General features: G+C 40.7%; 1 protein-coding gene across 1 annotated transcript in view; it reads right to left on the reverse strand.

The window, feature by feature from the left end:
* Window positions 1-1030: 1030 nt before the first annotated feature.
* The window catches only part of LOC108788815 (phosphatidylinositol-binding clathrin assembly protein-like), a 65467-nt gene continuing 41674 nt past the window's right edge, over window positions 1031-24823 (reverse strand). The window contains exons 13-21 of the mRNA XM_018558672.1: window positions 23319-23462; window positions 18146-18247; window positions 14014-14145; window positions 13447-13477; window positions 11945-12065; window positions 7949-7972; window positions 4295-4351; window positions 3547-3654; window positions 1031-1478 (exon numbers count right to left, since the gene is read on the reverse strand). Coding sequence (XP_018414174.1) covers window positions 1464-1478; window positions 3547-3654; window positions 4295-4351; window positions 7949-7972; window positions 11945-12065; window positions 13447-13477; window positions 14014-14145; window positions 18146-18247; window positions 23319-23462 — 734 coding nt within the window. The 3' untranslated portion in view covers window positions 1031-1463. The remainder of the gene's footprint in view (window positions 1479-3546; window positions 3655-4294; window positions 4352-7948; window positions 7973-11944; window positions 12066-13446; window positions 13478-14013; window positions 14146-18145; window positions 18248-23318; window positions 23463-24823) is intronic.

The raw sequence follows: 24823 nt of genomic DNA on the forward strand, positions 1-24823 counted from the left end.
ACGCAAATAATAAAAAACACTTGTTTTAGAACTCCATATATTTGTTTTCTGTAACCACCCCTTACAATTTGGGGAGGTCCTCCAAGAACAGATACAAATGCTAAAGTTCACATACCATTTTTATTGTAACATACTGAAATATCATTCCTTGAGTACTGGAACTGAAAAGAAGATAACTTGTTTTATCATCATACAGGGAAATCCAGTTTTTTGGCGACCAGTGGCACGATCCACCTTTGCTTTGATGTCCTTTTTACCCACTGCCACACTGCTAGAATAGTAATGAAGTCAAGGGGCATTCGGGACATAGTTTGATGCTTCACTGTGATTAAATAAATAGATACATTTAATCTACTTAAGTCATTTGGCATTAACTAATTTTTTTTTCAAAGACAATCAGCACATTTTCAGAATCCTTTTTGAAAGGACATTTCTTCAAGAAATAGACCTAAAGATAAGGATGCATCAGCATTGAAGAAATCATATTTTCAGGTATATATAATATATATTTACACAATAAAAAAATTTACTTACTGTATTTTAAGTAAAGTGGCACAAATTGCAAGAGTTATGGGCCCTTGCTGAATGCTTATAAAGTACAAACTTTTTTTCATTAAGTGGTGGCAGAAAAAAAACAAAAACGTCCTATTATTTGCAATGCCTCCAACATGGTGAACTCATGGATGGATTTAAAGGGGGAAATATACAGAAAAAGAAAGTGTTATTAGAGACAGGTAGCAGAACATAAACAAAAAAGTTGAACGTAAGAGAAGAAAGAGGTTTCCATTTCATGAAGTGATCAGAGACTCAGACTTGATAAAGAACTTCTGAAGCGATGAGACATTTTATTGCATTGTCATTGGCTTCTCTACTTGGTCTGTGTATCTCCAAAGTTCATTGTCTTGTTATCGCCACAGTATAAAATTGTAAGCTTTCCTGTCGTGGACTTCATGAAGATCATACTCTAGTTACACAATATGGATTGTGTGGGAGTATTCTAGCGCATGTGAAACCTGACAATCTTATTGTTCAGTTAATTGAGCAGACTCTTCAGAATAGCCAAACAGTTATATGATCAGAGAGGAAAACAACAGGAAGAGCAATTTAAAAATAGAGAATGGGAAAAAACATCCAAATATATTACAAAACCCCTTTCATGAGTGTTGTTGGACAAAGGCACCTCAATGCTCACATTAAGAAATGTTTTAGATCCGATTTTTGCCTGTCACCAGTATAATAGAAGGAAAGTAGAATGTGGTCTTAGAGCAGCTTTGCACATCAGATTCCATGGCAGAGGAACAGTTATAATCAACATCCTCTAAAAGCACTGCAGTTCAAAGAATGGGTACTTTATATTACACCAGAAATACATTGGCGCCCTTGTAAAGACCATGTTGGTGAGAGACTGGTCATTCACTTGTAACCAGTTTTTGGTTGTCGACGCATCCTTGCTGCTTTGGTGGCTACATGAATTGCATCTGTTCACAGAAAAAAAATAAAAAGGGGTCAATAAGTGATCAAGAAATTCTATTGAATAATTACTATGAAATCTATATTGCAGGTTATTAGATCATTGTGGTACAAGGATTTCATGGGTTATATATTTAGACACATGCAGGCTTATTCAATGATGCAGTGTAAAGAGCAAAAGCTCAAAGTAACCAATACAAATTGGCAGAGCTTTGTCAATGGTAAATGGATTGTGATTGGCTGATATGCCATAATTCATGCAGACACACCAGTTTATAACAAAGTCCTTTGCAATACACCCATCAAACATGCAGATAAAAGTAACCTAGAGAGATTTTATTATTATTTTTGAAACGCTTCATGACTGAGCTTTTTTTCAGTTTCTGTTCGTTAATGATTGATGCTTTTTTTTAAATTTTTGCTGTGCGATTCTTTCACGTCAGCAATATACTTTTTTGCTAAGTGCACCCACACATATTATATATTGTTTTTTAGGGGACAGATAGGGCTTTATACTTCGATCACATTTGTGATACGGAAGGAAACACTTTTTCCCTAGTTTTGATTCTTTTTTAGAAAAATAGCACAACTAAAAATAATGCATGAAAATACATTAATTCATTTATTTGTCCTTTATTTGGAAACACCTCACACCCCTAGGATTTCAGAAAACTTTCTGTACTTCTCAGCCAAAAACTAAAAGCTAACATTCTATTTTTTCCCCCCTAAAAGCTTAGTCACCTGGTATACAATGTCACGGTCATTAAGTGGTGACATTGACATACTTTGAACATCGCCGTCATGAGGGGGTTAAATACATTTTAAAAAGTAACCCCTTAGGGTGAAAAACATATCTGCAGCTCAGAGGGGATAATTTTTATAATTATATAAAAATATTTTCACACTGTACTTTTTTCACATTTTTTACACTTTTATTTTTTAATTATAACAAGCAGTCATTGTGAATGAATCCCACTATGACTGCTTGATAATTTAATTAATACATTTTTGGTTATTATTAGGCTCCTCCAAAACTTAGGGACAGCCAATAATAGCAACCGTAGTGAGACTGATCCTTACATCTTGATCCTGCAGCATTTCAGGATCAGATGTCACTAAAGGCTTCAGATCGTTCCCACAAATCTCAGAATTTCTATTCTTAGACATTTAGCAAAAACCCGGCACACATCAGGATTTCCCGATCTGTACCAGCTGTCAAACAGTGACAGCAAGTGCGGTAAATATTGCACTGCTATCACTATCCGACACCCAATTCCGAAAAAGGGATCAGGTGCCTGTAAAAGCTCAACTCTTTCATTAATGAATGCCTCAATACTGACGTACAGTGTACGTCTCCCATCACGAACAGGTTAAAGCTCAATTCCAGGATTGTAGAAAAATTTACCCTTGCAGTGGAGCCCCTGCCGTGCATGGGTTAAAATGCTCCTTAAGGTGAAGCTAAATTTAGGATTAAATCTTAAAAATGCATTCAAGTACCCTAATAACAAAAATGTATCATTCGGCTGTAGATCCTCAAATCATCTCTGAATTGGTGCCGACACCGTCCTTCCTTTTGGAGGGTGGCTTCTTTTGTTCCCCATGGTCCCTGTGTGCGTAGTAAAGTAGCAACCATTACAAACTCTCTCACATGATGGACTACAATCTGATGTTTACTTTAGATTAGATTGTAGTATATCACGGGAGCAAGCTTGGAGCGGTGGCTGCGTTACAACACACACGGAGACCATAGAGAACAAAAGAAGCCCCCCTCTAAAAGGAATGACAGTGTCAGCACCAATTCAGAGGTTTGAGGATCTACACATAAATAATGCACAAATAAGATACATTTTTGTTAATGATTAAGGTACCTAAACGCATTTTTAAGATTTAACTTCTGAGTTTAGTGTCACTTCAAGGGGCTTTGGAGGAATCGGTTGAACAGATAAAGGGAGCCTGCCAGAGCAAGAAATAAGGTAAATATTGCACCTTATTCCTCGAGCTAATGAGCTCCACTGCAAGGGTAGTTTTGTTCTTCCTAAACTACTGTGGTCATTATTTCAATGAAGTGATACTTACCTGAGCTCCAGTCACAGGTGCAAATGGATTTGTTTGTCTTATTCCAGGCTGTGTGTAAAGAATTGGCTGAGGAACCATGAGAGGATTTGCCCCAATCTGTGTAGGAACCTGAAAAAAAATAAGAGAAAAATCATATGAAAACTTTGAGCCACCATTCAGTATGGATAAAGCCTTATAAACATCCCCTGCAGGGTAAATAGACAATTCCTTACACAGTGCATATAGATAAGCATATAGGTAGTTGATATTTATGTTAAATACTGATCTCAGGTCTAACATCTTGTGGCAGTCTAAATGTACTGCGTCTATTTTTGTAATAATATATATTTTTTTTAAAACAAACAAAAATCAGGAGTGATCCCTGCACATAGTAAGATGAAATATGCCTAGGTGCACTACCCAAAATAAATGGTATATTCACAGAGAAAGAAAGGCACTACCAGGACGTGAGAGGAGCCACTGTGTGCAATTCAAAAGATTCCCAAACATTTGCTACGGCACAGCCATGAGGAAGGTGGGCTGTGCCCCGCTGAAACAGATGCTCAGTAAATTCATTTGAATTGCACACTGTGGCTCCTCTCAAGTTCCTCACTTTGTCTTGAACGGAGTGGCATATATTGGAGCAGGTAACGCAAAGAGAGTATTCACCCTCTTGTTATGCCGGTATTTTTTTTTTAAACCGGTGTAGTCCACTTAGAAAAAAAAAAACCCTGTAAAGTGAACCAAAAAAGTGAATAAATGTTCCTACCATTCCATACACAGGCACTTGTGGTGTTGGTACTGGATAGGTCATTGGTGGAGGAGCCTTGACACAAAAAAATTAAATACAATTAGTGACAATAAAGCTTCATTTTTTATATATAGGAGGCCCACACTTGTTAAAATCTTTTTTTTTTTTAGTGGGTCACTGCAGCGCTCTCCCCCGCCTACGTCAGCTAAGCTGCTGCTGCGAAGGCACCTGCGCGTGCACAGCCATGACCGCAAGTAGCTGTGTGTGTCCATAGACGCACACAGCCCTGCAGCAGGCCATGGCCCTCCTCTCCACCCAACAGTTTGATGACAGAAGGAGCCTTTGGCTCTTCTACCCTCAGTATCCTACTACGCAACCAGGAAAATCGGGGAATGTAGGATCAGGTGGTGGCGACGTGGGACACAAAAAGGTAGTGGGTATTTTTTTACCTTAATGCAGAGAATGCATTAAGGTAAAAAAAACACCCAGCCTTTAGTACTACATTAAGTGTATTATGTTGTACAACAGGGGTGTGGAATTCCTATCGCCCGACGCCCGGGGCAGGCAGTTTCGGGCGCCGGGCGTGTAGTTCCTTTCTACATTTAGCCCGGCTGTGGGCAAGCAGCACGCCTAAATGTAGTGTGGGAGCCGTTTTGTACAAGTGATTTTAAACGGCTGTAAAGCCGTCCAAAAATCACTCGTAACCTGCCGGAATCACGCTTCTCCTCCCCCCTCTCTATCTCCAGCGGCCAGCGTGTGCTGCTCCCGGCTGCCTGTCTCTCTGCACCTGGGCTTCCTTTTTGCTGTAGTCTTCGGGGTCCCCCCCTCTTGTGGGGGTTCCAGAGCACGGAGCATGGCAGAGAACGGTTCTCTACTCTGCTCCATGTGTGTAGTGACACAGGAATGCAGCCTTCCTGTCGCAGGAGAAATAGCACAGTGCTGTGCTAGAACTCCTGTGTTGGAGGTGACAGGGTCAATAAAGAGAACCTGTCACCTCCAAAAGCTGTTACCCTTGTGTGATAGCAATAAAAGTCAAGTGAAAAAAAGTAAAAAAAAAAAATATATAAAAACACTATAAATGTAAACATAAAATTGGAAAAAATAAAAATGTAAATACATAAAAATGGAAGAAAAAAAAAGGCAATAAAGTTAAAAAAAAATAAAAAAAATATTACAAAGCAAAAAAAAGTAAAATAAAATCTAAAAAATTAAAACCAATCCCCCATCATCTGCATCCGAATAAACGCATGCAAGGGGCATTGTGTGTGTGAGAGGAGTGGGCGATCCGTTACCACACGGATGGCCAGGCGGTCACAGAATCGCACACCACCGCCGATCACGCTGGCAGTGAAATTATTGTCTAATGGCAACCCAGTCGCGCAAGGCAGATTGCGCTGTTTCCGGCCACAATAACGCCCGTGCAATCGCACATAATCGCGATTGAAAACATTCAGAGATTACCATGCGGATGTAACCCCATTGAAATCAATGAGGCCGCGAGGCAACCGCACACGGCCTTGCCCCAGTCTGCACCAGCCCCAAACAGTAAATTCACTTTCACAAGTGATTTGGAAAAATTGAATTACCCGCACAAATCTCCCCCCGCTATACTTACCTTTCAGGGAATGGTCCTTCCCATCCGCCAGTATGGGTGTACTATCGTAATCTGAATTTCGCTCTCAAAATTCAAGCACTCGTTGGTCAGCGCAGTCATCTGACGGCACTGACCAACGAGAAGCTGTTCTTGACATTGCTAAATATGGTTAAAAAAATGTTTATTTTTTTTGTATCAGGACAAGTAGATTGTCATACGGGACAAGTAGATCAGGCCCCCCGCTTTAGTCCTTGGACAAGTAGTTATTTTTTAAAATTCCACACCGCTGTACACTGACTATTTTCAGCAATTCTGCAAGGAAATAAATGTATACATTATACAAAACAAAAAAACACAAACTCCTTGAAAGTCTTCATCCAAAACAATTAAAATGTTTTCAGCAGAGAAAAAGTGAATAAGTCATGGTTTTGCTAATATTTTGGTGTTCTATGATATAGAATGTGCAAAAGGGACATTTCAGTAAACAAAAATTGAGATGATACATGGACTGCACTAATAGTGCCCTTCTAGGCAAATCGAACTACCTTCATTACTAATTAATTGGTGACCAAAAGGGAGGTACATTTTTGCCAAAAGGTCAGACAATCAGGCAGCAGCTCATATAGATTTGGAGTGATGTCCAAACTTACAATTTTTGGCTGTTCACGATTATGTAGGTCCAAGGACAATCACCCAGTGTATTCTGCATAAACTACCAACAGTCATAGCACAGCATGAGTAGTGTGGAAGCTTAAGTGTACCTCCTCCTAATCAATCAGTAAGGAGCAGCAGAGTCAGAATCTAGACTGTTTACATAATAGATTGGTACATACGCCGATCAGCCATAACCACTGAGATGTGAAGTGAATAACATCATCTTGTTACAATGTCTCCTGGAAGTGGGTGGGATATATTAGGCAGCAAGTGAACATGTTGTCCCTGAAGTTAATGTGTTGCAAGTAGAAAAAATGGGCAAGTGCAAGGATTTGAGTGACTGTGGCAAGGGCCAAAGTGTAATGGCTAGACAACTGGGTCAGAGCAACTCCGAAACTGCAGCTCTTGAGGGACGTTCCTGGTCTGCAGTGGTCAAGACCTACCAAAAGAGGTTCCAAGGTGAACCAGAAACAGGGTCATGAGTGGCCAAGGTTCGCTGATACACATTGGGAGTGAAGGCTGGCCCATGTAGTCTGACCCAATAGAAGAGCTCCTGTAGCTCAAATGACTGAAAAAGTGAATGCTGGTTCCGATAGAAAGGCATCTGAACACACAGTGCATCGCACTTTGTTGTGTATGGGGCTGCGTAGTCAGAGACCGTTCAGGGTGTCCATGCTGACCTGTGTCAACTGCCCAATGATGAATCGCATTTTCTTTTAGATCATGGGGATGGCTGACTGCATGTGTCACTTACCTGGGGAAAAGCCAAGCACCAGGATGCACTTTGGGAAGAAGGCAAGCTGGCAGAGGCAGTGTTATGCTTTAGGTAATGTTCTGCTGGGAAATCTTAGGTCCTACCATTCACGTGGATGTAATTTTGATGCGTATCACCTACCTAAACATTGTTGCTGACTAAGTACACCCCTTCATGGAAACAGTATTCCCTAATGGCAGTGGCCTCTTTCAGCAGGATAATGCACTCTAACACACTGCAAAAATGGTTCAAGAGTGGTTTGAGGAATAGAACGATTTTGAGGTGTTGACTTGGCCTTCAAATTCTCCAGATCTCAGCCCAATCGAGCATCTGTGGGGTGTTCTGGCAAAACAAATCCAATCCATGGAGGTCCCACTTTGCAACTTACAGGACTTAAAGGATCTGCTACCGACGGCTTGGTGCAAGATACCACAACATACCTTCAGAGCTCTAGTGGAGTCCATGCCTTGAAGGGTCAGGGCTGTTTTGGCAGCAAAAGGGAGACCTACTCGATATTAGGCGGGTGGTCATAATGTTATGGCTGATCTGTGTATATATGTATATTAATCCCAACAAATTGTAAACTGCAGCAGAAAGAATGAAGGCAAATTCTAAATATTTAAGACTGCATAAAGCATTCTAATAATAGGACATAATTAACAAAACTTACATATCCAGGATAGTGGACTCCATTCTGTGATGACATATTAAAACAAAAATACAAATCATCTAAGTATTAGATACATTAAAACGATGTCCATATAATAATAACATTTTCATAGAAAACGATCCAATTAACAATGATCACTTGAAGTTTACCTTGCCAGGAGATAGGCAACATTAAAAAGGGCCATTTGTAATGTAACTCTGTAAGAGTTGATAAAAAAAATGTGCCAAAGCATACCAATGTGCAAGATGCTCAGGCTGCTTCTTTTATTATTATTGTTATACTAGAGGGAGATTAAGCAGGTGGTGGTGGACCCTGTAAATGGCAGTCCATCTAAGCAAAGACATGATAAGGCTTACATTTCCTGAACAGAGGAGGATAATAATCTGTAAACATCCTGCTATAATCCTTGCAATGTATATAGCAGTATAAATCTCTGTGATTACAATGAGACGCACCAACTTTTCCATTGATACTAATAAATCAGCCATTAAAAAAAAGGTAAAATAGTCTATTTGTTTGACTTACTTGATCCTGATCCCATTCAGAATGTATATCACTGTATCCACCTTGTTTTGTTTATTCATATGGTTATGGAGACCTATTCTGTAGTCTCGATTTACATTTTTGTATAACTAGGTTACTTTATAAAAAGGAATGTTTGCTCCAATAAAAATATCTTGATATAGGGACGTATAGGGAGGGGTGGTCACCATAAAAACTAAAAGAACCAGCTCAAATACTCAAACAACCATCTGAAGAATTTTTCTGCCAACACTAGCATCAGAAGAGGCAGAAACATCAACTTTATAAAACTTTGCAAAAGTGTGAACAGAAGACCAAGCTGCAGCCTTGTAATTTCAGTAACAGAACGTCGATTCTGAAAAGCCCAAGAAGTACTAACTGCCCTACTACAATAAGCAAAAACAGGAAAAGAAAGAACTTGATAACCTTGAATGACAACCTGACAAATCAACGTAGAAATAGCAGATCTCGAAGCTGAACAACCTTTTCTAGGACCTTCAGGTACAACAAATAAAGAATCAAAATGCCTAAAAAAGGGACCTGTGGCTGACAGATAACTCTAACATCCAAACAATGAAGATACATTTCCTTAGGATGAACAGGAACTGGACAAAGTGAAAGTTAAAAAAATGTCTTTATTTAAATAAAATAACCTGATCTTATGAGGAACCAAATAGGGTTCTTCACAAAACAAAGCAGACATCTCGGAAACCCACAAGAAAGGTCCTTTCCACCCTTCTTCTAGATTTGCCCACAGGGTTCCTCTCCCTGACTAAGTAGCCAGCTCACCCTAAATTGTCCTGTAATATCCATTTCCTTCATCACATCTCACACCAGTTGTGCGCTCGTCATTTCAATCCTTTTTTAACAAGAAAGGAAACCTTTTAACAAAAAGGCAAAGAAATGACTAGATTGGTTCAAAAGGAGGAATGAAAAAAGGACCGACAAGGCAGATATCTGTCCCTTCATGGTACAAGCTGAAGGAAATACAACATTTGCAATATAGAAAAAGCACTTGGGGAAAACCCCAAGGACTACCACCAATGAAAATAAACCTTCCACGTACAGTGAGAAATCTTACAAGTAGAAGATCTATGAGCCTAAAAACCCATTTTCAGGTATTTTGAAAAAAAAACATATGCCAGGAATGTACACCGAGTGTAGATGAAGCAGGCATATTCAGTTGCTGTATACAAAACACAGAAATTTACATTTTTTGGTAGCTTTCGTCTTGATATCCTCATGGAAATGGCTGCTGTGCAAGCAACATGTGTGTATATTACAACAGAATCACAGGGAGGGGTGCAGCCGTTTGCAGCTTGCATTACAATCTGACCTCGGTGTCAGACTGAGTTTCCTGTGCAGAAAATATTGAATTTCTAGGATTCAGGCATTAAATGTTCATAAAAAATGAAGAAAGTCTGCAATGTGAGTCATGAAAATGTGCACACGTATACAGAACATCATCACTGCACCTCTTCATTACTACAATTAATGCTAATCACTGACAAAAGGTGGAAATGGACTTTAAGTTCAGTCAAAATAATAGAATCTGAAATTCCTTTGTCTTTCCACAGCCTTGTGGTTTAGCCAGAAGCAGGGTGGAAGACCAAAAAGCAGAGTGGAAGACTGTGCCCGGAGAGAACAGTAAACAAACTATTCTAGAACCTTCAGGCAGAACAATATAAACTAAAATAATAAAACCAGAAGAGAAGAAGGACACATCCACCCTCCTGAGGAAAACTGGCAGCTGTGAGATGGCAGGGGATTTTGTCCTTATAGTGTAAGGCATTTCATTTTTGGGAAACAGCATCACCCTACATCTCAGAATTCTTCAAAGCTGTGTGCGTCAATGGACGATAGAGAAAAAAAATTAGATACCGCAACCACCTGCTGCAGAGAGCAGAATAATGGTTAAAAAATAAATAAATAGCAGGATATCTTTGTTCTCCCCAATAAGCAACATGAAATTGAGGGCAACTAAGAAACAAAGGAAGTAGAGCCGAAAGCGCTCCGTCCACCTTCACCGCTGATATCAACGCACTACACTGCTGAGGAAACTTGAAAAATTGGATTGCGCATGCAGTAGATAAAAACAAGTGCGTCATCAAATTGAAGTTGCGGCTTCTTAAAGAGGCGGGGGCGGGGGAGAAATAAAATAAAATCAGACGAACGCCACATAAAAAGGCTTTTAGCCAAATAGGAGTGTAAAAGCACACAGACAAATAAAATAAAATGGAGGGGAAACACCCAACTTTATAAAACATTAGGTAAATAAACATTTTTCTTTTTAACTCATGTCTTTATGGTCCTGTTCCCGACATAACAGAAATCCCCAGGTGATACTGGCCTGACCATAAAATGATGAAAACAGGAAGAGAGGACCACCGGAGGACAAAACATGAGCACTGAGACCAGAAGCAACCCGCTTCATGACATCTAGAGAAACTCCCAGGATTAAATTTATCCGGCATGAATCTCTGTTTAGTTGGCTAGCTGGAGAGACTTCCAGGATTTAATAATATCCGGTATGAATCAACTAGCAGCTCTTAGTAGTAGAATCTTCAATGAAGAAACAAAATAAACTAAAATGAAAAACCAGAAGAGAAGGATAGACAAAGAAGGAGACATCCATTCTCCTGAGGACACCAAGCAAAACTGGTAGGTGTGAGGGGTTATGTTTTTAAAGTGGCAGGCTTTTCTTTTCTTGTCTACTGCCCATTTCTCCTGGAGGCAGCAGCATAGCCCTATGTCTCATAACTCTTCACAGCTATGTCTGCCAGTAAAAAAGTTTGTTTTTTTACTTTCTCCAAAACTCATTGAAATTGTTGGCATTTGCCCTCTCAGATTACCAATAAACAGGTATTTTGGGCCCACTTGAGAGCCGATGGGGTTCACATAGCTACTTGACTTTTGCCAATGCTATTCAGTCCAGTCTAAGAAGTCCACTAGAAACTGTGAATCTCTGACAGGGCAAACAATGCTAACCTTGTCAATGTATAGCCTAAGGCAGCTGATCAAGATAGGGTCCAAGGAGACTGACAGACACACAAGTTTGTTTTCCCTGTAGAAATGCTGAAGGTAGGAAACCCCTTGTCACATGACCGAAGGAGTGATGTCACTGCTCTCCTTAAGCCTTCAACACCAGCCAACACTAGGCATTTCAGTGCTGGCTGTGACAAAGGCAGGAGCAGTGAGGGAGAACTGAAAAGAGGAGTATCAGAGGTTCACGGGCTTTTATAAAAGGACACTTTTCACTTTACCTAGAATGGACAAGGGGACTGTGTCTCTTTAAATACATCAAGCTTCCATAAAGATTAAATGCAGGTACATTTATGATGAACAACATAAACTTTGCCCAACTCTGAGCCAAAAACCCTAAAATGGATTTAACAACTGAAACCCTTTATAATGGAACAAAGGCCCACAAACAGTTGAAAACTATTGGATAATGACTGATGTATAACTTCTTACCACTTGTGGAACAGGAGCTACAGGGGCAGGATTCCATGTTGTGGAGGTGCTTGTTCTGGCTTGCCAGTGTGTCCCACCGGTAAGTCTCTTCTCAGTAGGCTGATTCCACTGCATGTCAGATCTACAAGAGCAGTAACAAATACTTAATTTCTGGTGTGTTATTAATCAGGTTGAAAGTCTCAAACATCACATAGTCCGTTTTTAATAATGCCCTTAACTACATTTTATTGAATTGATACGAACAAATGTGCAGCTACATCAAACAGTATAGTGTCTCAGCACAACACACTGACAATTCAGAGCTCCAACCACAACTTGTCTACAAACATAGTGTTGTCCTTTTTTCTGCATGACCCAACATAACCTAAATGCTGGCTTCACACTCTAACTCACAGTACAATGTGCATTGCAGTGCCAGTCATTTAGAAAATATGCACACAACACATACATACAATAAGCTGCCAATGCACCTGTACTTCAGTGCACACATATACTATGCATATTGTTGTGCTGCGCTCTCGAGAACACAAGCTGTATGGTTTTTTTTTGGGTGTACTGCCAGCCCATTTAAAATGAATAGGCTAACTTAAAGCAGCAATCCTCAGGACCCAGAAGAAACCTTGCTGAAGGTAATCCTTGAAAAAAAAACTATTCTACATTTTAAGTGAACAGAAGAACAGAGTCCCGTTACCAAGGCCTTGCAGCAATGCCAGGTAGAATGCACCTAAGGCTGTTTTTAAACAGTACACTTAATGCCTAGCATTATGGAACTTGTTCTCCATTCCAAACTATACCAGAAAAATCAACATTCACTCCGTTTTATAATGGCATACACTGAGTGGCAAGATTATTATGACCAACCCATCAGTACTTCGTTGGGCCACGAGATAACTACGTTGGGCCGCCTCGTGACTCCACGAGATGTTGAAAGGCGATGCGAGGAATCTGACACTGCACTGTTGCCCTTCTGTTGTCTTGTACCAGTCTTGCCACTCTCCGTTCTGCCCTAACATTGACTAGTCGCTGACGGCCACAATTCGCACGTTCAGACCCAGATTTTCGGCTGACAGTCCAGTCTTAAACACTTTAACAACAGGTGCTCTTGAACATTTAACGAATTCTGCTGTTTTGCCGATACTGGCTCCATGGCTCCGAGCGCCAACAATCATCCCACGTTCAAAGGCTGTGAAATCGCGTTGTTTCCCCATATCTTCAAAATCACTTCTACTGTCGTGGTAAACAACCTGCTTCCCTATTTATAATGGTCTGGCCCTCTAGCAACTTCAGCGCGAAATTATAGCTAATTTGCCTACAAACGTCAGGTGGTCATAATAATCTGGCCACTCAGTGTATATTCTTTTAAAAACAGCATTTCTTAGTCAATTCAGGAATTTCACTTAATCCTGACACAGTGAGCAGGTGTTACTCTGTAAATGGTCCAAATACTCCGTACAAAAGTTTATTTACCTACACAATAGAAAGATAGAAAAATATATGCTCACCTCTTTGATGGTGTTCCGCCAAAACCGAGATCTACAAAACCAGAACATAATTATTTCATTTATAGAACAACAATACAAATGACAATAAAATGAACAGTAACCCCAATCTCTCTCAAATTCATCTGCTAATTGGGAATACAACTATGCAAAACTTAAATAATATTAATTCATTCATTCTTACTAATTTAATACAGCCAAAAAAACCTGTCCCAAAGTAATGGGAAAAAATGTGCACAAGCCACTATTGAAGTTAGTTATGCAGATTAGAAAAAGAAGAGTAGTCTCCAAAAGAATTTCCTCTGTAGCTTAGTAGATTGAATCAATTTTAAAGTATAGCTAAAGCTGAAACCCATGTACACAAATTTGGACGGGCTAAATATGCTTGTTAGCAATTATATTCTAGTTTTAACTACAATACAGGTAATATTATGTGGATGTCTGCTTTTTGGAACAAATTACATGATTTCTTTTAAGCATAGTGGCCTACAGCTTGGCTTTGTATACAATTCTCCTCATTGTCCCTAATTGTCAAATATGTTTTCTAAATAAAAGGAGACAACCACTTACTTCCCACTAGATTAGCAAGCGAGGAATCGAGATCATTGGCCATAAACCTTCCACTCTGCTGGCCTCCAGATACAGACCTTTGGTCATGCTGAGAAACAGTTGGCAGCAATACATCATCTGTGAAGTAGGTAGCTGAAAGGGAAATTAGAATGTCAATATTTGTATGTAAAAGAACAGTAAATTCCTAATGTTTGTACAAATGGAAATGGACCGTATCCAGCCATGAAATGAACTTCTTACTGACACTGTGCCTGGAAGCAGCTGAGAAATACTCAGATGGTCCTGTTCATCACAGGAAATTGTCTATAAGGACCTCTGTTAGGCCCCATTCACACAGGAAATCGGCCTGCGCCGTACCAAGCAGCTGCCGGGAAGGACAGGTGCTGCGTGTGATTAGTACGCAGCCCCCCTTCCTTCTCTATGGGGCTACGCGGCCGTACGCCCCCCACGCTTACCTCAACTGCAGGTCCGTAGGGGTGCAGGTTTTTTGGCTGGGACGCATACAGGCGGGCCAGCGTAGGGGGACATACGGCTGCGTAGCCCCATGGAGAAGGATGGGGGCTGCGTACTAATCACACGCAGCACCTGTCCTTCCCGGAAGCTGCTTGGTACGGCCCCGCACGCAGCACGGAGCTGTACGTGCAGGCCGATTCCTGTGTGAATGGGGCCTTAAGGTTTTAATTTATTCAGGTCATAGATTTGGTAGTAGCATTTTACCCACAGTCAATTGAAAATGTTTAATATTGTTGAAGACATTTCACTACTCATAAGTGGCATCTTCAGTGATGCTGGTTTCCTATGAGGATAAACTCAGGAGCACTTAACAGGAGTTAAATCAAGTACACTAATAACAGAAATGTATCTTATTTGTGTATCACTCAGCTGTAGATCCTCAAATCATCTCTGAATTCATGCAGACACGGTCCTTCCCTCTGGAGGGTGGCTACTTTTCTTCCCCATGGTCCCTGTGTGTGGTGTAAAGTAGCCCCCACTCCAAGCTCGCAAATGTGATGGACTACAATCTAGGGCTGTTACGGATTAAAATTTTCGTGTTCGATTAATCAAATTTTTTTTTTTTTTAAATCGATTAATTTTGAATAATTATAAACACACATACAGATCCAACTACATTGGCCTATACACATACAGCACAGCAATGAAGTAATAAAAGGAACTAGGATCACACTAATCCAGCGCGTTATTAATCTCACGTGCCCCACTCGATATGGCCGCTGCTTGAGTGGGGCAACACAGAATAATAACGTGCTGGATTAGCGTGTTCCTAGTTCATTTTATTACTTCATTGCTATGCTGTATGTGTATAGGCCAATGCCTTGGCTGGCGCTCGTGCAGAAAGTTTCAAAATTTTTTTTTTTAAATCGATCAAAAAGATTAACGATTAAATCGAGAAATTAATCGTTAATTTGCACAGCCCTAAATCTCAACACAAATTACTAAACTAACCATTTACAACATACACAGGGACCATGGGGTAGTAGTAGTAGCCACCATCCAGAAGGAAGGGCAGTGTCAACATGAATTCAGGGATGATGCACAAATGAGATACATTTTTGTTAATAATTAAGGTACTTAAATGCATTTTTAAGATTTAACTCCTGAGTTTAGTGTCACTTTAACTTTGATTAATACAAAAGAAAAATGTTTTAATTCCTGATAACTCACCAATGACATAAACACCAAGTTCGTCACGAAAGAAGCATGCAGCAAAAGAGAACAGGAGACATTTTTTAGAAGGTTAGGCATGCCTAAAGTAATTATATTCCTATACATGTATATGATTAGTAACCGAAGTTATCTTTACCAACTCCAAGCAAAATGAAATAACTACTAAACAAGAAAAGAAAATGTTACGTCTGTGTTACTTTTTCGTTATACACATCAGCTAGAATATTTCAGATAAGAAGTAAAAATGATGGTTGGCATGCTATTTTATTAAAATACTGTAAATCACTTCAAGGCTTGATTCACTAAAGTATTGCCTCCTAAAGGGTAATTTAACTTTCCCAGGTGAATTCGGGAAAATGGAATTACCCCTCCAATCTGGCCCCTCTCCCCTGCTTTGGCTGAACGCTCCTTCCCCTGAGCAGGTGCCAGTGTACTATCCGTACTCAGACAAGAAAAACAAATGGCAAAACACACTCATCAATTCATAATCAGCTTTAAAGCACAGTGCATATGGAAGGACTTTAAAAACAGTACAGCAGCAAAAGGTTTCCCAGCACACTCACCAGCCAGCCTGCAAAAAAACCTATCTAACTACTAAGGGTAAAAACAGAGGTTTTATTTGCACATCTTCTGCAGAATATGTGGAAGCCGCACTGCCTCTTCAAGGCCCCTCTGTGTAGTGTGGTAGTAACTCTAATCTATGAGAGCCTATCATTGTAAGGTACCAATTTTTATAATAATGAGAGTATAAAAATATATTTAAATATATAATTATGTTACATTTATTCATGTTTTTTTAATTTAATATAAAGCATTGCGAATTAATCTCGGTCAAAGAGTGACAGCAAGAGCAGTAAATACCGCTCTGCTCTCACTGTCAGACACCCGATCCCTGAAAGGTTAACTCTTTCACTAATGGATGTCTCAATACTGAGGCATCCATTAATAAACGGTAACCACTGATTCTCATCTTTTACCGGCATTACAAAGCCCCGAATAGCTGATCATGTACAGTGTACATGATCAGTAATTTGGGCACTTAGTGGCGGGGACGTACAGTGTCCGTCGCTCCAGTGACTGCTAGGGAAGCAAAGAGAGGGGCAATGAGTGACAGTCACTGCTCTCTGCTAGAGAAAGAAATGTGCACTGATAAATTAGTGGTAACATGACTGCTTAGCTCTCGGTGTTAGAGCTGATGTGGGACAACTACACTGCCCAAGGTTTGCGCTAAGCAGTGGAAAGAGCACGTTTCACTCTCCCTGCACATCTTTAAATTAAGTGTTTCACTTTTAAATCCTCAGATAATGGCAAGAAAAAAAAAACATATTGGCAAGGTTGGCCACACAGATAAAATCCTCCAATCTAATCTAGGGCTGAAAAAACTAAATCGATAAAGGTCGATTCTAAATGATAATGAGAATCGTTGTCAACAATTCTCATTATCGATTAGTTGATTTTCGATTAGTTGAAACCGCTGCCACTGTGCTCATTCGCTCTCCTCCCCGCTGGTGCTGAGTGCAGCGGTACGTGTCCCTTTTAATCCCCGCCTGTGTCGGCAGAGGCGACACAGACCACTGCAGCTGGCACCAGTGGGGAGGAGAGACTGCGGTGACTCTGCATTACTCTGCTGCCCCCCTCTCCCCTCCACTGCTGCCCTGTTCCTCCTCTGCAACCTCCCTTCTCCCCCCCCCCGTCTTGCCTCCACTGCTGCCTCGTTCCTCCTCTCTGCCCCCTGTATCTGACACAAAACTCACAACAATAGATTCATCTATATCAATCAGAATACTTTCAATGTCAGACGTGTACCGGAAAGTAATTAAAAAAGCCAACAGAGATAAAAGCTCAAAGTGCATAATTTTCTCTCCAAAAATAAGCTTACATACCAGGTGAGCGCACACACATCTAGTATTTAATTAAAAAAAAGGTGCACAAAGTTTGTTCCTCTTCAGGGCTGCATACCCTGCACATACATAAATGTTAAAAACTGTCTGAAAGATGAACTGCCTCCATTGCACATAGCAGTTGATCAGGTTATTCCTTTCATCTTCCTGTTCTTGGGTAATGAAAATGAGACTTAACTAGCTGTTAGGGACAGAGACAGTTGCGATTTCAAGCACAAGTGCACAAAAGACGCAATGGACTCAGTTCAGGAAGCTATAATATCTGTTTTATTTTCTGTAGCAAGTATTACAGCTCTCACTACAGAGAATAAACCGTCATTAAGGCGAATATTGTTTCTTATAGTTTAGTGAACTGAGAATATTGTCTTAAGTCTGTTAATAATTTGGTTAAGGTGGATTCAGATGTCTGGCATCTGTTTTAAATAAGGCAAGCCACAGCAGAACCTGGCATATTATGACCATACTAAACAGGCAGTTATCCAATGACCATATTCTCCAGCTCAGATACACATTATAACATTGAGGACTATCACATAATCACATACCATTTGTATCTCCAATTTCCTGCATAGTAGATTTTGCTCCAAACACAGCATCAAAATCCACATTCATTGCTGTAGATGTGCCGACAGAATGCAGAGGGAAACCTAAATTCAGTAACACACATAAAATTAATCTGTGACAAACAATAAAAATAAATATTCTAGTATAACAAGATATTGCATATTGTTATAAGGCCTCATTCACACGACTAACAGCGGGCCCGTACAGATCTGTGCTGTGTTCACGGCCGTATCAGGCCGCTCCCGGGAAGGACAGGTGCTGCGTATGATTGCACGCAGCAGCCTGTTCTTCTCTATGGGATTACGCAGCCGTACGCTCAACCGGGTGTCCCTGCTCGGACGCAGATAGGAACCATCCGCGCGGACATACAGTTCGGGTGAGCGTACTCCCATAGAGAACAGGCTGCTGCGTACAATCACACGCAGCACCTGTGCTTCCCGGGAGCGGCCTCGATACGGCCGTGCGCGCAGCGCCGATCTGTACAGGCCGGCTGTTAGTAGTGTGAATGAGGCCTAAGGGCAGGTTAACACCATTTTCCGGACCAGATCGGGTCCGGAAAATGGTGTGAACCTGCCCGCAGTTCCAGTGCATTCCAGACCAGACAACTAATGAGACATGCAGTATTTTTCTGGTCTGGAACAGACTGCGCTGGTGTAAACAGAGGCCAGAAATAGCATAGGGATACATTAGGATGCATTTTGGGTCCGGAAACAATCTGGTCTGGTCTGGTCTGGAGATGATCTGGATGTGGTGTGAATCGGCCCTAAGGAATAATGCCTTTAAAATGAATTACAACCATTAAGAAACATAAAAAGAAATAAAAGCCAGTTTATACTAAATGTATCTGAATGGCTGTTTTTAAACCATTTCCTGCCTCCGCAATCGCCTGCTCTATACTTAAAGATTTTGTCCAAGTAGCCAAAGTCTAGTATCAAAAAGGAAAAGAGAAAGTTGGGGTTTTTTTTAAGGCATAAAAATGACAACTCCAAAGACTTGGGAGTACGTGGAGGAGGCTGTATGTATTGACGGTAGGGACGAAACCTGCCCGCAGTTCCAGTGCATTCCAGACCAGACAACTAATGAGACATGCAGTATTTTTCTGGTCTGGAACAGACTGCGCTGGTGTAAACAGAGGCCAGAAATAGCATAGGGATACATTAGGATGCATTTTGGGTCCGGAAACAATCTGGTCTGGTCTGGTCTGGAGATGATCTGGATGTGGTGTGAATCGGCCCTAAGGAATAATGCCTTTAAAATGAATTACAACCATTAAGAAACATAAAAAGAAATAAAAGCCAGTTTATACTAAATGTATCTGAATGGCTGTTTTTAAACCATTTCCTGCCTCCGCAATCGCCTGCTCTATACTTAAAGATTTTGTCCAAGTAGCCAAAGTCTAGTATCAAAAAGGAAAAGAGAAAGTTGGGGTTTTTTTTAAGGCATAAAAATGACAACTCCAAAGACTTGGGAGTACGTGGAGGAGGCTGTATGTATTGACGGTAGGGACGGGCGTGTTTGTTCACTCTCCCTGCCTCCCCTGGTGATTCAGCAATCTGTTGATCTGAAAACCTCTACGTGCCAGTGTTTTGCCTACCTCCTACTGCTCCATCCCTGTCATCATCAGGAAGGACTACATGGGTGTGGTGCCCGGATGGTTCCGCTAGGACACATACATGTCAGCTTGTGATATTGATTTTCCCTTCTCCTGAAGAAGCGCCTGTGTGCGCGAAACGTTGAGTTACCGCTCCTCCACTATAAACCATACCATTTCTACTATGTACTGTGTGATGCTTCACTGCTAAAATTCTAACTAGTTCATACCTTTGCTTATTGTGCATTGCCCAAATGTTTACCATGTGCATCTATAATGGAAAGTTGAATAGAGTGAGCACATAAGGAGCAATCTAATCAGCTGTTTATTTTTATGCTATATACTAGCTCTTTTTTTTTAATTACTACCAACATTAAAACTCAATTTTTTATGGTCCACCGTTTCTTTGGAGTTGTCATTTTTATGCCTAAAAACCCCCAACTTTCTCTTTTCCTTTTTGATACTCCCTGTCATAGGGGTGTGGCATCTATAACCCAGATCCTGGCAAACCCTCTTCAGAATAGCCAAAGTCTAGGACAGGGGTGGCAAACTAATATTCATCGGGGGCCGCATCAGCAGTATGGTTACCCTCAAAGGGCCGGTTGTATAGGACTATGCATCTACTCTTTATTATCATAAATAGTTGCCTCTGCATTCAGTTGCTACTGGTTTTAATAATAATTTAATAACTAGCCTTGAAAACATCCACAAGAAACTTTATTGGAGACTGCTCAGACTGCAGCAGAGAAATAAGGATCGTAGCCAATAATGCTTGAAGAGCTGATTCAGTTAACTAATAAAATAGTACAAGAAAGATATTCACATTTTTTTAGTCAGTAACATCCTTAAACTAAGGAGCGTCACGATTAGGAATAGTCAACGCCTTGTTAAGATGAGAATTTGGAGGATCAACTTCCGGAAGAACAGACCATTTTTGTCATCCGGAAAAGGATACGCAGACAAAGCGTCTAGGAACCAGAAATTGCTGAACCAGGACTTCCCAATCCTTAAATAAAAACCTATCAAAAATAGGATGAAGTGGAAAAACCTTGCAGACACACTCCGGTTTATGTGAATCTAGACTAGAAATCGCAGAAGTAGAAATAACAGCAGAATCCTCTAATTATAAAGAGGAATGCAAAGCCTCAATTAGGAAGCCAACTGTTACTTCGGATGCTGAGTGAATCTGTCACCGCCCTGCTACTGCATCAATGATATGGCATAGTGTTTATGACAAACATACATTAGATGAGTTGAATCTATGTGCTATATTCCTTAATCAAGGAAGGAAAAAATGCATTCCTCAGGGACCCAGATGTCACAATATCCGGAAATCCGTGCCGGATTTTCGCTTTGCTCCCTGTTTCTGGGCTGTCAGCCTATGGTGTCTCACAAGGCTGCAGCCAATCTGCTCTCCTTCTCCCCTATTTAGGAGTTCCTCACTTGTTGCTCTTGGTGCGAGCAACAAGTCTTATGCCTTGTTCCGTACCCCTTCTGTCTCTGACTAACCCTGGGATCTTATTCCCTGCGCTTGCTATTGCGCTTGCTATTGGATCCCTGCGCCTTTGGCTTCCCTGTACCAGCTAGTATCCCTTTTTGGCGTTATCCCCTGCTTTTGCTCCTTAATTGCCTTCACCTGTGCGCCTCTCCATACTGCCTTCTTTGCCTTACTTCTACTGTGTTTTCCCTCTACAGTCTTTGTCTGTTTGCTGCCTCCTATTTACTGCTTGTTGTACTTCTACTCCGTCACTTACCTTCCAGTGTATCTTCCTTTGCTTTGCTGTCACCCCTTTATTTCTGTGCTCCTCTCTAACCTGGTGGCTGTGTTGGATTCATCCTTGTCTGCACACCCCCTGTGTGCATACATCCCTTTTGTGCTTCTTTGTGTACTTTTCTCTCTGTTATCCTGCTTCTTTGTATGCATGTGCAACGCACATCTCGTTTACTTTTGTACGTTGCACCTTCCTGCTCCTAGGTGTGCCTCTAAGCCGCTTACCCTTCCCTGGTGTCCTTGCTTATCTATTCTCTTCAGTATACTCTGCTGTTCTGCTGTGCGTTTGCACTTTTGCTTGAGACTTTCTCTCTCTCTCTCCCTCTTCCTGTCTTCCTCCTCTTGGTTACAAGTTTCTTCCCTACCTGTTTGTATCCAGTTCCCCGCTGCATGAACTAGTCCCTTGCGTCTGTGTGGGTGCGCTAGAGGGCCGCAACCTGGAAGGTGTCCAGCAGCCAATCATCCTCACCACTAGAGGCTCTGTCGAATACCTGGCCCTTCTTAGATTCTGCGCCTCTAGTGCGTCCTCAGAACGCACAGATCATTCGTTCCTCTCTCCCTGTGACCTACATCCCCGATATCCCGCCTCTTTGTGACTCCTACCAACTCCGCAAACACAGGAGCTCATGTGCCCTGGTCCCTAGACCGTGACACCAGATAAGTGTCACCAATGTCCAGCCGTTGTTGAAGAGAGCGCCCCCATTTGGCCAAGCTTTGAAGTACACAAAGTATAACAAACCCAGGTCCCTACAGCAATAGCTCAGAGGTCTTATAATGTACAGGCCACTTCTTACTGGAAGAACCAGAAACTTCAGTGACACCAATGAAAACATTTTTTTTTTAAAATCACAAGTTTCTGAATAAAAACAGTAAGATGCAGAGTAGGAAAGGAAACCATTTATTTCACACAGTGCCCTTCTAATGGCACTCGGTTTTGATAATTCTGCTTCAGATCCACACACAACAATACTCACGACCCTGACTGGTGTGATGTAAAAATATGAGGTACCACAACCACCTGCTGCAAACAGCAGAATAATCAAAGAATGGTAACAGTAAAAAACAAACAAAACAGGATCTCCGTTTTCCCCAATAAGCGACATTAAATTGGAGGGCAAATAAGAAACAAAGGAAGCTGAGCCGAAACCGCCCACCCTCACTGCTCTGAAGAAACCATAAAAACAGACTGTGCATGCTCAAATATGCACAGTAGATAAAAACAAGTGCGTCATCAAATCAAAGTCCCGACCGTTAAATTATGAAAACAGGACCACTGCAGGACAAAGCATAAGTACGGAGGCAAAAAGTTTTCATGACAACTAGGAAAACTTTTAGGATTTAACTTATCCGGCATGAATCAACTAGCAGCTCCTGGTAGTAGAATCTTCAACAAAGTAACAAAATAAACTAAAATAATAAACCAGAAGAGGGCACATGCATTCTCCTGAGGACATTAAGCGAAACTGACAAGTGTGAGGTGGGAGCGGTTATGTCCTTAAAGTGGCTGGCTTTTAATTGTCCATTTTTCCAGGAGGCAGCAGCATACACCTACGTCTCAGAAGTCTTCAGAGCCCAGTCCCTTAATGGACAACAGGGAAAGTAGTTTCACCACAGCTGAAGCGATCAGCAGTTAAGAAGCCACTGATTGCAGCCGTTCATTAAAAATCTTACTGCCCACCTCCCTTATCATTTTACAGTATAAGTCTTAAACATGTTCCTATTGTAAGACAAACATGTGAAAGCGTAGCTTTTGATAAAACTCTTCAGCTTAAAATTTTAGCGAGTTGTTTACCGCTTATATGTCCCACTGATGGCTTAGAAGCAAATGTGGAAGTATCGAACTGGGGTGTGGACTTAACAACTTCCTCAACCGGCTGCATGTCGAAGACGTCCAAGTGTGGAGGTGAACCAACGCCATTGGATGAAGAGAAGGGCCCTTAAAAATATATTTCAAAAATGTGATAATTTACACGCAAAACATTGTTTTGAAAACATGCTTGTTTGTATTGATGTGCTCATTCTATTGTGAAAAAAAAGAATACTAATTCAGTGCAGTTTTGCATTTTTGTGTTCCTCTTGTCAGCAAATAATCGTCAATATAAAATAACAAATTATTTTCCTCTGAGTGAACCCTCCAATAAAAATAAATAAGCTATGCACCACTATCGCCTTAAAAAACAAATAGCCAGGATTGATAACCTCCTTCGGAGGCAGGCCTTAGAGTAGTGGGGTAATGCTTGATGGCACTGTATGAATACTTGTTTATAGAGGGAGCATTGTTTTGCGTGCTTCATCCACCATGTATATGTTAAAGGATGGACTGTTCTGGCTGTGATCAACCACTGTGTGGTATGCCTATGACTTTGAAGTGATGATGTTTGTTTTACAAATTTTAAAAATGCTGTAAATTTAATAAAACATTTTTGAAAAACAAACAAAACAGGTCTGCTTCTCTTCAATTACCTTAACTGTGGTACCAAAGACTGGGTCAGCCTTAACCAAGGGACACAAAAAAAGGCCGACTAATAAAATGTACCTTTCTAGGAATTTTCACTAGTACTTGATAATATAGAGAGAAAAAAAAACCACAATATTTTCTCAGTAGCAGACTGGGCTTAGTGAATAAAGCAATGCAAAGATTTGTAAATGAAAGGTTTAGCAGCCCAAAGCAAATAAAGATTTCGGTTTTCAGAAGTGAAAACAGATTAATTCTAGTTACTACACTGACACTTTTTTGTTGACAGATAGGGCAAGTCCATTTTCATAAAACTAAAAATAACTTCATTGTAAGAGTAAGACTGCAGCGATAATACATGTATTTGAAGGCATTTGTTTTAGTCTAAGATAGCGTAAGAAATGGTTGGACTCTTTGCCAGGTTTTTGTTGCTGTGTCTCCCTGCTTGGGACAGATTTTCACATGCAGAAGGTGATTGGAAATTAAAAAATTGAGTCGTCATCAGAGAAAGAGGCGAGTGGAAATCCTCCAATGGGGACACCTGTTCCAGTGACAACTCCATTCACTTTGTAGATTGAATTTCCTGATACGTCAGGACAGAGAAAATCTCCAAAGCGGGACACAGACAGCAAAAACTTGATAGGGGTTATAACCCTTCCCTATGCTATTTTAAACTTTTTAGGTTTACATGCAATGTTAAAAAAAGAAAATAATTTACATGCTAGTACAAAATATAAATTTGTATGCATTGCCTAATTCTAGAACTACATAAACATTACTCCTAGAAATAAACTATAAACCAATGTAATGCAAACAATGGGGGGGGGGGGACAAGAGGGGGG

Source organism: Nanorana parkeri, unplaced genomic scaffold (assembly GCF_000935625.1).
Source record: "Nanorana parkeri isolate BGI_ZX_2015 unplaced genomic scaffold, ASM93562v1 scaffold352, whole genome shotgun sequence".
NCBI classification, from domain to species: Eukaryota; Metazoa; Chordata; class Amphibia; order Anura; family Dicroglossidae; genus Nanorana; species Nanorana parkeri.